This window comes from Mobula hypostoma, chromosome 5 (assembly GCF_963921235.1).
Source record: "Mobula hypostoma chromosome 5, sMobHyp1.1, whole genome shotgun sequence".
Classification (NCBI taxonomy): Eukaryota; Metazoa; Chordata; class Chondrichthyes; order Myliobatiformes; family Myliobatidae; genus Mobula; species Mobula hypostoma.
In genome coordinates this window covers 18451016-18463962 of record NC_086101.1, presented here as the reverse complement: position 1 = coordinate 18463962, position 12947 = coordinate 18451016, and the positions used below count along the sequence as shown (strand labels likewise).

The 12947-nt window shown below is 46.4% G+C and overlaps 1 protein-coding gene across 2 annotated transcripts in view; it reads left to right on the top strand.

Annotated features, from left to right (window-relative positions):
- Positions 1-12947, top strand: part of gabbr1b (gamma-aminobutyric acid (GABA) B receptor, 1b) — a 282459-nt gene that overhangs the window by 204317 nt on the left and 65195 nt on the right. For both annotated transcript variants that reach the window (XM_063048134.1, XM_063048135.1), the window contains 4 exons: positions 1109-1300; positions 4479-4727; positions 7175-7238; positions 8072-8149. In XM_063048134.1, coding sequence (XP_062904204.1) covers positions 1109-1300; positions 4479-4727; positions 7175-7238; positions 8072-8149 — 583 coding nt within the window. The remainder of the gene's footprint in view (positions 1-1108; positions 1301-4478; positions 4728-7174; positions 7239-8071; positions 8150-12947) is intronic.

Below are 12947 nucleotides of genomic sequence, written 5' to 3'. Positions count from 1 at the left end.
GTGAGATTTGATATTGGACCACTGAAAAATGATGCTGGTGGGGTAGTAATGGGGGACAAAGAAATGGCAGATGAACTTAATGAGTACTTTGCATCTGTCTTCACTAGCATTGTGCTAGAGTGTCAGGGAGCAGGAGTGAGTGCCATTGCTATTGAAAGGGAAAAAGTGCGAGGCAAACTCAAAGGTCTTCAGGTGGATACGACACCTGGACCAGATGGACTACATCCCAGAGTCCTGAGAGAGGTTGCTGAAGAGATAATGGATACATTGGTCATGATCTTTCAAGAATCACTTGATTCTGACATGGTCCCGGGGGACTGGGAGATTGCAAATGTCACTCCACTCTTATGAAGGGAGGAAGGCAAAAGAAAGAAAATTATGGGCGAATTAGCCTAATCTCAGTGGTTGGGAAAGTGTTGGAGTCTATTATTAAGGATGAGGCTTTGAGGTATTTAGAGACTAATGAAAAACTAAAGGTTTCTGTAAAGGGAAATCCTGCCTGACAAATCTGTTGGAGTTCTTCAAGGAAGTAACAAGCAGGGTGGACAAAGGAGAGGCAGTGGATGTCATTTTCTTGAATTTTCAGAAGGCATTTGATAAGGTGCCACACATAAGGCTGCTTAACAAGATAAAATCCTATGGTGTTACAAGAAAGATACTGGCATGGATAGCGGAATGTCTAACAGGCAGGAGGCAGCCAGTGGAAATAAAAGCGGCCATTTCTGGTTAGCTGCCAGTGACTGGTGGTGTTGCTCAGGGTCAGTATTGGGACCACTACTTGTCACATTGTTTGTCAATAATTTGGATAATGGAATTGATGGCCTTGTGGCAAAGTTTGTGTACGGTATGAAGATAGGTGGGGGAGTAGACAGTACTGAGGAAGCAATGCGAATGCAGCACGACTTAGACAAATTGGAAGAATGGGCAATAAAGTGGCAGGTGGAATATTGTATTGGGAAATGTATGATAATGTATGTTAAACTCCAACGTGTACTCAACCCAACAACAGTTCCTCCAGCTTTTTGAGTGTTGCTCCTTATCCTCAGCCCCCTCCCCGCTGCACCCTGCTACCGCCACTGATCTGGTGCCTGTACTCCCTCTCCTTCAGGTGTTCAAAGAGAAGCTGTACGGTAAGAAGTATGTCTGGTTCCTCATTGGCTGGTACGCCGACAATTGGTTCAAGATCCAGGACAACAATATCAACTGCACGGTGCAGAACATGACGGAGGCAGTGGAGGGCCACCTCACCACCGAGATCCTCATGGTGAATCCCACCAACAGCAGGGGCATATCCAAAATGGTGAGCACGCAGAGTGGGGCTCTAACAGAGGAAGAGGAGGTTCATGAGAATGATTCTGGGAATCTTATGAGGAGCGTTTGATTGGTCTGGGCTTTTACTCACTGGAGCTTAGAAGAATGAGGGGGATGTCACTGAAACCGAGCGAATATTGAAAGGCCTGGATAGAGGATAAAGGTTATGGGAATAAGGCAGGATCTGGATACTGATAGTGGATGATCAGCCATGATCACAGTGAATGGCGGTGCTGGGTTGAAGGGCCGAATGGCCTACTCCTGCACCTATTGTCTATTGTCTATTGAGTGGATATGGAGAGGATATTCACGTGTGAAGAGGTTATCATACGAGGAACGTTTGATGGTTCTGGGTCTGTACTCACTGGAATTCAGAAGGATGAGGGGGGGATCTCATTGAAACCTTTCGAATATTGAAAGGCCTAGACAGAGTAGATGTGGAAAGGATGTTTCCCATGGTGGGAGAGTCTAGGATAAGAGGACACAGCCTCAGGATAGAGGGGCGCTCTTTCAAACCAAAGATGCAGGGAAATTTCTTTAACCAAAGGGTGGTGAATTTGTAGAATTTGTTGCCAAATGCATCTGTGGTGGCCTGGTCATTGGGTGTATTTAAGGCAGAGATTGATAGGTTCTTGATTGGACGTGGCATCAAAGGTTACGGGGAGAAGGCTGGGAACTGGGGTTGAGGAGGAAATAAAAAAAGGATCAGCCATGATTGAATGGTAGAGCTGACTCGATGGGTCAGATGGCCAAATTCTGCTCCTTTGTCTTATGGTCTTATGGTTTTATGATATTTCCCATAGTAGGGGAGTCTAGGATCAGGGGGCACAGGTTCAGAATACAACAGAGATGAGGAGGAAATTCATTAGCAAGAGGATGATGTATCTATGGAATTCACTGCTGTAGACGACTGTGGAGACAGATCATTCTTGATTAGTAAGGGCATCAAGGATTATGGAAAGACAAAAGAATGGGATTGAGAGGAATAATAAGTCATGGTTGAATGGTGGAGCAAACTCAATGGGCTGAATGGTGGAGCAAACTCAATGGGCTGAATGGCCTAATTCTGCTTCTCTGTTTTATGGTCAAAGGCAATTCACCAAGCTAATTCCTGGGTGGAGAGAGCTGCCCCATCAAGAGAGACTAGACATGTTGGTTTGGTATTCCTTAGAGTGTAGTAGAGTGAGAGGGGTTGCCTTATACAAAGAAAGAAGATGCAAAATGATTTGATAGAGGTGTATAGGATTATAAGGTAAATAGATAGAGTGGGCAGCCAGCGACTTTTTCCCCAAGGTGGAATTGGCAAAAACTAGGGGTCATAATTTTATGGTGATTGGAGGAAAGTATAGGGGGTGTGTCAGAGGTAAGTTTTATGTATAGGGTGATGGGTGTGTGGAACATGTTGCCAGGTGCAATGGGGGTGGCAGGTACGTTAGGGACGTTTCAGAAACTCTTGGATAGGCACAAGCTTGTGAAGGAGGGAAGGGTTGGATTGATCGTCAAGTAGGTTATAAGGTCAGTCCTCCATCGTAGGCCGAAGGGCCTATAGTGTTCTGTGTTCTGTGTTTTAGACAGGTTGGGTTGGTTTAGAAGAATAATGGTGATCTTATAAAAAGATAAAAGATAGAGGATCAGAGGTGACTTGCTGGAGGTGAATAAATTGATAAGAGGCTTAGATAGAGTGGACAGCCAGCACCTTTGTCCCAAGGTGACAACGGCTAATACTAAGAGGACATCCTTTTAAGGCAAGTGGAGGCAGGTTAGGGGAGCTGCCAGTAGGTTTTTTTTTACACAGAGAGTGGTAAGTGTTTGGAATGCACTGTCAGGGGGTTAGTGGCAGAGGAAGATATGTTAGGGATATTTACGTTACTCTTAGATAGGCACATGGATGAAAGAAAAGTGGAGGGTTATGGGCTCTGTAGGAGAGAAAGGTTAGGTTGATCTTGGAGTAAGTGGATGTGGAGAGGATATTTCCTGTAGTGGGAGAGTCTAGGATCAGAGGGCACAGGCTTAGAATACAAGGACATCCCTTTGGAAACTCTTTAGACAGAGGCCTGGAGAAAGTGGACATGGAGAGGATGCTTCTATTCGCATGAGAGTCTGGGACCTCAGAGTACCACCTTCAAATGAAGAGGCGTCTCTTGAGAACAGAGACAGGAATTTCTTCAGCCAAGTGGTGGTGAATCTGTGGAATTTGTTGCCACAGACAGCTATGGAGGCCAAGTCATGGAGTGTATTTTAATCAGTAAGGGGTTTTAGGTTTACGGTGTTGATAGAAAAATTAAATCAGCCATGATCAAATGGCGGAGCAGACTCAATGGGCTGAATGGCCTAATTCTACTCCTTGTATTGAATGGTGGAACAGACCCGAGTGGACTGGAGAACCCCTCCCGCACCTACTACTTCGACTTTTTTGTGCCTTCTGTTATTCTCGGCGGGCAGGGCTTCCACCTACTGATAGTGACGCTGACACTGAAAGTGAGGGCTTGGGATTCTGACCCAGGGACAGGGTGGGGAAGGGAGGGAATGTGGTGATTGTTTTACAAAGAGGACATCGTTCCTGGGAAATTTCATAGTCGACTTTATCATATACACACTTACATGTATGCAATGAAAAACATGCTTACAGCAGCATCATAGATACGTAGCATTCACAAGAAGCAACATAAATTAAAAATATATCGTACACATTTTATACTAGAAAGAACACAATTAGAACAGAAAAGGTGGTTGTACTGCTGAGCGGTCAGTATTGTTATACAGTAGTGATTAAGGTTGTGCAGGTTGGTTTAGGAACTGAATAGTTGAAGGGAAATAGCTTTCCCTGAACCTGGTGGTGTGGGACTTCAGGCTTAGGTACCTCCTTCTGTGTGTTCTGTCCTGATGGGTGTTGTGTAAAGGTGGCATTGCCTGGATGGTGGGGATCTTTGATGATGATGCTGCCTTCGTGGAAAAGTGCCTCCTGTAGATAATTCTTTAAAGTTTTGATGTGTACCTGATGGCTGTACAACTCTGTGGAGAGAGGGGAACCTGCAGATGTAACGTAAAGATAAAAATCCCCGTGTTATGGAGGGTTGCATTACCACTGCGAAAGTCCTGTGCCTAGAGTGAGGTGTCTGTTTTGTGAAGTGCCTCATCAGCTCTCCTCCTCCGACTTCAACCCTCAGACGTCCCAGGAGTTCCTGGAGAAGCTGCAGGAGGTGATCAACAAGTCGCCCGAGGAGACAGGCGGATACCAGGAGGCACCGCTGGCGTACGATGCCATCTGGGCCCTGGCGCTGGCCCTCAACAAGACTGCCCAGGAGCTGGAGAAGAAGCAGATGCGGCTGGAGCAGTTCCACTACCGCAGCCAGAACAGTGAGATCACCGAGGAGCTGTACAAGGCCATGAACTCCTCCTCCTTCGACGGAGTCTCGGTGTGTACCTGCATCAGATGTGTGGGTGTGGGAATGGAATCAGGAGGGAGAATGCTTGAGCAAGCGTGAGAGAGGAGAGAGAGAGAGCATCCTGTGAGTTTGTACACGTATCTGTAGTGTGTGTGAGTATACTTGTATCTTCTGTGTGTGTGTGTGTGTGTGTGTGTGTGTGTTAGGATGATGTGTATGTGTCCTTGCATGTGTCTTTGGGAATTGTGCATGTAGGTGTGTATATAGATACTGTACGTCTCACAGTGTTTTGTATTTATGTTTGTATGTGTATTAGTGTTTATATCCTTGTGGAGGTTGATATTGATGCTTGATATTGAGGAACAACAAGAAAGTACATTTATATCTTAAGATGTTATTTATTGATTGATTGATTGGGATACAGTGTGGAGCAGGTCCTTCCGGCCCGTCAAGGCCACGCTGCACAGCGACCCACCATTTTAGCCCTGGCCTAATCACAGGACAATTAACAATGACCAATTAACCTACCAGCCAGCATGGCTTTGGGCTGTGGGAGGAAACCCATGCAGTCACAGGGAGAATGTACAAACTCCTTACAGGCAGCAGCGGGAATTGAACCCGGGTCGCTGGTACTGTAAACCATTGTGCTAACCACTATGCTACCGTGCTGTTTGAATGCTGCAACACATCCCCACAGGAACGATTATCCAACAGGACTTGACACTGAGTCAGGCAAGGAGATGCAGTTTTGTGGAGCGTCTGAAAGGGGAGAGAGGGGAAAAAGGAATGGCGAGGGAGAGGTGCAGTGGAGAGATTGAAATTGGGGATCGTTGAAGAGACAAAATTAGAGGAATCCTGGGGTAATTGAGGGAATGGAGGGAATATTGGCTGGAAACGGTCACAGAGATGGGGAGAGAAACATTTATCTGGGAGCTGCTGATGAGAGATTCTGCAGAAACTGGAAAACCTGAGCAGCACACACAAGATGCTGGAGGAACTCAGCAGGTCAGGCAGCATCTACGGAAATAAATAAGCAGTTGGTGGTTTGAGCTAAGACCCTGGACGCTGCCTAACTGGTTCAGTTCCTCCAGCATTTTGTATGTGTTTCCTCTTTGTTCATTTTCTCTGTCACTCCTGATTACCCAGGTCCTCCTGCTTCCACCTTAGACCTCCTTTACTCTATTTCTTTACCCTCCTCCACCCACTCCCTCTGCCCCGTCACCCATTAGATCTCTTCCCCCCCACACTGTTCCCATCTGCCCACCCTATCATTCTCAGTCCGCCTTCGTCTCCCATCAGATCCCACTGGACCCCACCATCCGCAGCCTTTTCTCACCCCCACGTACCACCTCCAGCCTCTGTTTCTATCCCCACCCTTCCCTCCTCTGTTTTCCTATCATCTATCACTCAGTTATTGCCTTATTGTCGCTTTCACCTTTCTTTTTGCACTAATTCAGACTGCAGTGCAACACATACTAAATGTTGGAGGAACTTAGCCGGTCAGGCAACATCTATGGCGGGTAATAACAGTCGACATTTCAGGCTAGGACCCTTCATCAGGACTCAGCCCGAAATTTGATTGTTTATTTCCCTCTGTAGATGCTGCCTGACCTGCTGAGTCCTCCAGCATTTTATGTGTGTCTTACTTAAAATTTCCAGCATCTACACAATCTCTTGTGTCTATATTCAGCTTGTACTATGCTGCATAGGGGGACAAACCTATGGCACTTGCGCCCAAGATAGCGGACCCAAAAATTTTGTTGGCACATGGCATGCAGAGCCAGCCCTTGATTCATTAAACCCCACCCATCATAAAAAGATACATAATGATTATCTTTACTGCTAAATGAAGCACTGAATGATTTTTTTTTACAACGCAAAAGCAGTGAGATGTTGCCACAGGAAACGTCTCACACACTGACTTGGTACCAGCTAGACAATTGTGGGAACATATGACATTGGATGTTGCGTTTGAAATTGTCGCAGACCTAAATCAGTATTTAGATAGTAAATGGTTACTAAAACAGTACTATTTAGTAATTTTATAATGATCTTTTCAAGAGATTGATGTTGATAATTTCAACAGAAAATCTAAAGGGCTTCATTTATTTAAATCTGTCTCTGTTATACCTTTATTAAAATTAAAACAATGAATACATGCAAGTAAGCAACAAGAGTCATCTTGCCTTTTTTTACAAGAAGTCCATAATTGTTGTTACAGATTCATTAATCAATGATAATCCCTGCTTAAAATTACCAAGGCGTGCGAGAGAATTTTGTTAGAAGATTATTGCCAATTTGTGCTCGTGCTCTGAGAAAGGTTCGACAGCCCTGCTCCTCAGTCTCTGCTCTGTTCTGTTGTTATCACTCATTGTTGTTGCCATGTGTAGTATTTACTCTGTGAGCTTTATGCTATGAAGGAATTTTATTGTTCTCTGGTGTGTGTGACGATAAACTGATGTGAGTCTGACTCCCAGGGCCACGTGGTGTTCGATGCCAGCGGATCCCGAATGGCATGGACGATGATCGAGCAACTGCAAGGTACGTGTCTCAGTGATTCCCGTTAACTACAGGCTGCCACTGCAAAAGGAGGCGCGTGCGACTGATGTTTAATTCCAAGTGCCCTGCTGAACGATGCCAGGCAGCTACCCACACAGGAGTGATCATTGAGAAACTTCCCGCCCCTGCAGGGGCCCAGCAGCCTCATTAAAACTCGCTGGTGGTCACACGCTGCCATTTTCTCAGCACTTTACTCCCACTGTGCCTGATTTCCCTAATTTGTGAAAGAGTAATTGAATCTTTATTTTCAGGGAATGATGATTCCACTCTTCAGTTTGTCTTGGATATCTCGAGATGGTTCTCAGTATTTTCCATCATCTCCTCAGGGAGAGAGCAATCAAAATGTTAATCCCTTTCCTCAGCAACAGGTAGCCGCTGGTGACTGACTGTGAGTGGGTAGCGGTGTGTGAAAGGGTTAAATCCCTCCTCTGGTGCAGACTGCTGTTTGACTATGAATGGACAGCAGTATGGGAATGAGTTAATCACTCCCCTGAGTACCGGATGGTGTCTGACTTTGGATGGGAAGCACTGGGTGAAAGTGTTAATCCTTTCTACTGCTTACAGTCTATCCAGTCTGACAGAGTGGAAAATTGTGGGTGAAAGGGTTAGTCCCCTCCCCTGCGTACAGACACCCTGATGTCCAACTGTGAGTGGGGAACAGTATATGAAAGCGGTTGAGTCCCTGCCCAAGGTACAGTCTGTCTGGTGAGTGGGAGGGCAGTGGGTGAATGGCTGCTGCTCAGCTGTGGGTGTGGAGGTGAGGAGGGCTGCCTACACCCTGTTTCCTGACGAGGTGACTTCCCTTCTCCCCACAGATGGGAAGTATGTGAAGATCGGTTACTACGACAGCACCAATGACAACATGTCCTACTTCGGCACTGATCGCTGGTTTGGTGAGTGGCTCGCCCCTCAGTGGGTTGTAATCGACCGGTTTCTGCGGCTCAGCTATCCTTACTATCTACTGCATCCTATTCTGCTGTTCTGCTCAACGGGCATTCAGATCCCAGACAGCCTGGTGTCTGACTCTTTGTGTGAGGATTATTCCACTTCTCGGAGAACAGGCTGCCCTATGTATGACTGAGTGGGGAGTGGTACTTAGTTGAAAGCGTTGATCCCTTCTGGAACATGCTGCTCTATATCTGACTCTGAGTGGGGAGTGGTGTTTAAGGGGTTAATCCCATCTGGACGAGGCTGCTCCTGTCTGACTGTGAGTAGGGAGTGGTGTTTAAGGGGTTAATCCCACCTGGAACAGGCTGCTCCAGGTCTGACTGTGAGTGGGGAGTGGTGTTTAAGGGGTTAATCCCATTTGGACGAGGCTGCTCCTGTCTGACTGTGAGTAGGGAGTGGTGTTTAAGGGGTTAATCCCACCTGGAACAGGCTGCTCCAGGTCTGACTGTGAGTGGGGAGTGGTGTTTAAGGGGTTAATCCCATCTGGACGAGGCTGCTCCTGCCTGACTGTGAGTGGGGAGTGGTGTTAAGGGGTTAATCCCACCTGGAAGAGGCTGCACCTGGCTGACTGTGAGTGGGGAGTGGTGTTTATGGGGTTAATCCCACCTGGAAGAGGCTGCACCTGTCTGACTGTGAGTGGGGAATGGTGTTTAAGGGGTTAATCCCATCTGGAATAGGCTGCACCTGTCTAACTGTGAGTAGGGAATGGTGTTTAAGGGGTTAATCCCATCTGGACAAGGCTGCACCTGTCTGACTGTGAGTAGGGAATGGTGTTTAAGGGGTTAATCCCATCTGGAAGAGGCTGCCTCTGTCTGACTGTGAGTGGGGAGTGGTGTTTCAGGGGTTAATCCCATCTGGAAGAGGCTGCGCCATGTCTGACTCTGAGTGGGGAGTGGTGTTTATGGGGTTAATCCCATCTGGAACAGGCTGCACCTGTCTAACTGTGAGTGGGGAGTGATGTTTAAGGGGTTAATCCCATCTGGAAGAGGCTGCATCTGTCTGACTGTGAGTGGGGAGTGGTGTTTCAGGGGTTAATCCCCAGCCTGGGAATAACAGCTGTGGTGAGAGAGAGAGAGAGACACACACACACACACACACACACACATCTGATGCTCTGGTCTATGGCCCTCCACTGGAAACTTCCTCAGTTCCGATGAGGCACCATTGACCTGAAACGTGAACTGCAGTTCTCTCTTCACAGATGCTGTCCAACCCGCTGAGTACCAGTAACTGGTTCATCATTAGACCATAACACACAGGAGCAAAAAATAGGCCATTCATCCCATCGAAGCTGATCTGCCATTAGATCATGGCTGATTTATTTTCCCTCTCCCTGTTACCTTTGACACCCCCTTACGAATGAAGAACCCATCAACCTCTGCTTTAAATACACCCAGTGTGTTTTGTTGCATGTACTCAGATACAGTGAGAAGCTTTGCTTTGCACGCTATCTGGACAGATCACTTCAAGACGCAGCGAAGGTAGTAATGATGGAAAAGCACAAACAGAATGCAGAATATGGTGTTAGTTACAGATAAAGCAGAGTGCAGGAAAACAATAAACACAAAATGCTGGAGGAGCTCAGCAACTCAGCATGTCAGTCTTCGGCTCTTCAACCATGTGTCCACCTATCATCTGCCAGTTTGTACTCCTGCCCACCCTCACTTTTCTATTCTGGCTTCTGTCCCATTTCCAGTCCTGATGAAAGGTCTCGGCCCGAAACATCAACTGTTCATTCCCCTCCATAGATGCTGCCTGCCCTGCTGAGTTCCTCCAGCCGTTTATGTGTGTTTCTCAAGATTTCCAGAATCAGTGGAATCTGAATGCACTTTCTTTGCTTTTTGCCGGCTGCTGGTCTCCTATCCTGCACTGCTCTGTTCACCCATCACCACGACCCACGTCCTCTCACGCCGTCCGTCCCTTGTGATCGAAGTCCACTCAGATCTGGTTTATAGGAAAAGGTGGAATAGGTCAGCATTTTATTCCCCAGAACGAAGGGAGATTCAGATTTATTTATTTATTGCATGTAATTCAAAACATAGTGAAATGCACCGTTTACGTTTATGCACATCAAAAGATGTGCTAGGGGCAGCCCGCGAGTCTCAACTCACATTCCAGTAGATGCCCACAATTTTCAGAACAGCTCAAGTAGCAGCAACAACTGAGCAAAAGTTAAACCAAATTATGAGGGGTAAGAGTAGGGTGAATGCATGCAGCTTTATCCCCTCATGATGGGTGAGACAAGAACTGGAGGTCATGGGCTAAGGGTGAAAGGTGAAACATTTAAAGAGAACCTGAGGGAAAACTTCTTCACTCAGAGGATGGTGTGAGTGTGGAATGAGCTGCCAGCAGAAGTGGCGAATGTGGGTTTGATTGTCACACTTAAGAGAATTTTGGATTTGTACATGGAGGGCAGAGGTGTGGAGGACTGTGGCCCAGGTGTGGGCGAATGGGACTAGGCAGAGAAACAGTCTGGCATGGACTAGACGGGCCAACAGGCCCGTTTTTATAGTGGGGCCTGATGTGGTGATGGTGTGGGGGCCACAGATAGGAGCTGGATGGAAGGGTGTTTGATGTGAAGGACGGGTGGGCAGAAGGTAAGAAGTTGCACTCAGGACCCCCTGTGCATGGCCCTGAGGTACTCAATACCATCCTGAATGCTTATCCTTCACTTTCAGCAGTCATGAAACAGATTCACAGGTGTCTCCAGATATTTTCACGTCAATAAGGCTGTTGTGAAATACTGAACAGATGATTGTCAAATTTCATTTCCCCTTTTCAAATCCATGCTCTTGCTGCTCCCTACATACGTAATCTCCTCCAGCTCTATCATGATATGGGTATCTAAAACCAGAGGGCATGGATTTAGATTAAAGGGAAAGAGATTTAGAGGGGATTTGAGGGGGAATTCTTTCTCTCGGTGATCTTTTGTGCCTGTTTGAGGGGGTGGTGGCAGAAAGTCTTAAAATATTGGTATTAGTTTATTCCAAATCAAAATCAGTCTTGTTATCACTGACATATGATGAAATATGGCAGCTGTACAGTGCAAGACATAAAATAGACTATAAATTACAGAAACAAATGAAGTGTAAAAGAGGAGTAGTGAGGAAGTGCTCATGGTCTGTTCAGAAATCTGATGGCGGAGGGGAAGAAGCTGTTCCTAAAACATTGAGTGTGTGTCTTCAGGCTCCTGTACCTCCTCCACAATAGTAGTACGGAGAAGAGAGCATGTCCCAGATGGTGAGGGTCTTCAATGATGGATGACGCCCTCCTTGAGGCACCGGCACTTGAAGATGTCCTCAATGGTGGGGAGGGTTGTGCCTGCGATGAACTGTAACCCTTTGAAGAATCTTTTCATCCTGTGCACTGGAGCCTCCATACCAGGTGGTGACACAACCAGTCAAAATATTCTCCACGGTGCATTTGGAAACACATGCTAGAATCTTCAGTGACGTATCAAATCTTCTCAAGCTCCTAATGAAATAAGCTGGCTGGCGTGCCTTCTTCACAATTGCATCAATGTGTTGAGTTCAGGATAGATCCTCTGGGGTGTTGACTTCCAGGAACAGGAAGCTGCTCACCCTTTCCATTGCTGAGTCCTCGATGAGGTCTGGTGTGTGCTCTCCTGACTTCCCCTTCCTGAAATCCACAGTCAATTCCATGGTCTTGCTGACATTGAGTGCAAGGGGGGCACATGCGACACCGTTCAATCTATCTCATTTCTGTAAGCTTCCTTGTCACCATCTGAGATTCTGCCTTTGACAGTGATGTATTGTCACATGAACCAATATACAGTAAAAAGCTCTGGTTTTGTGCCATCTACGCAGATCATGCCGTACATTGAGGTAGTGAAAAGAAAATAGAATATGGTGTTACAGTTACAGAGAAAGTGAAATGCCGGTAGACAAATAAAGTGCTAGGGCCACATCGAGTTAGCTTGGGGTGGATCAATTATTCATCTTTAGAGTATGAGAATTCCATTCAATGGTCTGAAAACAGCAGGATAGAAACTATCCTTCAGCCTGGTGTTATGTGTTCTTGGGCTTTTTTATCTTCTGCCACTTGGAAGGGGGAAGGAGAGAGAATGGCCAGGAAGGGAGCCATCCTGGATATGTTGCCTACTCCCCCGAGACAGCAGGTAGTTTATGCAGTGTTAATGGAGGAAACTGACGCTGGTTTGCGTGATGGACATTTAAGAGGTCTGAACAAGCACTTGAATCACTAAAGCATACGGATCAAGTGATGATACTGACATTAGTCTAAGTGGGTATGTAATGGTCAGCATAGGAACACATGTTTCTGTCATTGTAGTCACCTGCGATCTCCATTCTGGCTTTTTGACCAATCCAAATTTCCATCACTCTATCCTTGCTGACCATTCCATCAAAGCCCTAAAATTTTGCATCCAAACCACTCCCCCCCTCCCCCGTTCCTGGAAGACTTACATTAAAATTTGGCCCTGATCATGTCATTTCCTCTGAAGTGTCAGAGGCTAAAGGGAGACCTGATGGAAGTTTATATTATTATGAGAGGCATGGGTGAGATAGAAGATCAGAACCTTCCTTGCCAGGATGGAAATGTAAAATACTAGAGACACAAGAGATTCTGCAGATGCCGGAAATCTAGAGTAACACACAAAATGCTGGAAGAACTCTGCAAGTCAGGCAGCATCTATGGAGAGGAATAAACAGTTGGTGTTTTGAGCTAAGACCCTGTCCTGATCTTGATGAAAGGTCTTGGTCC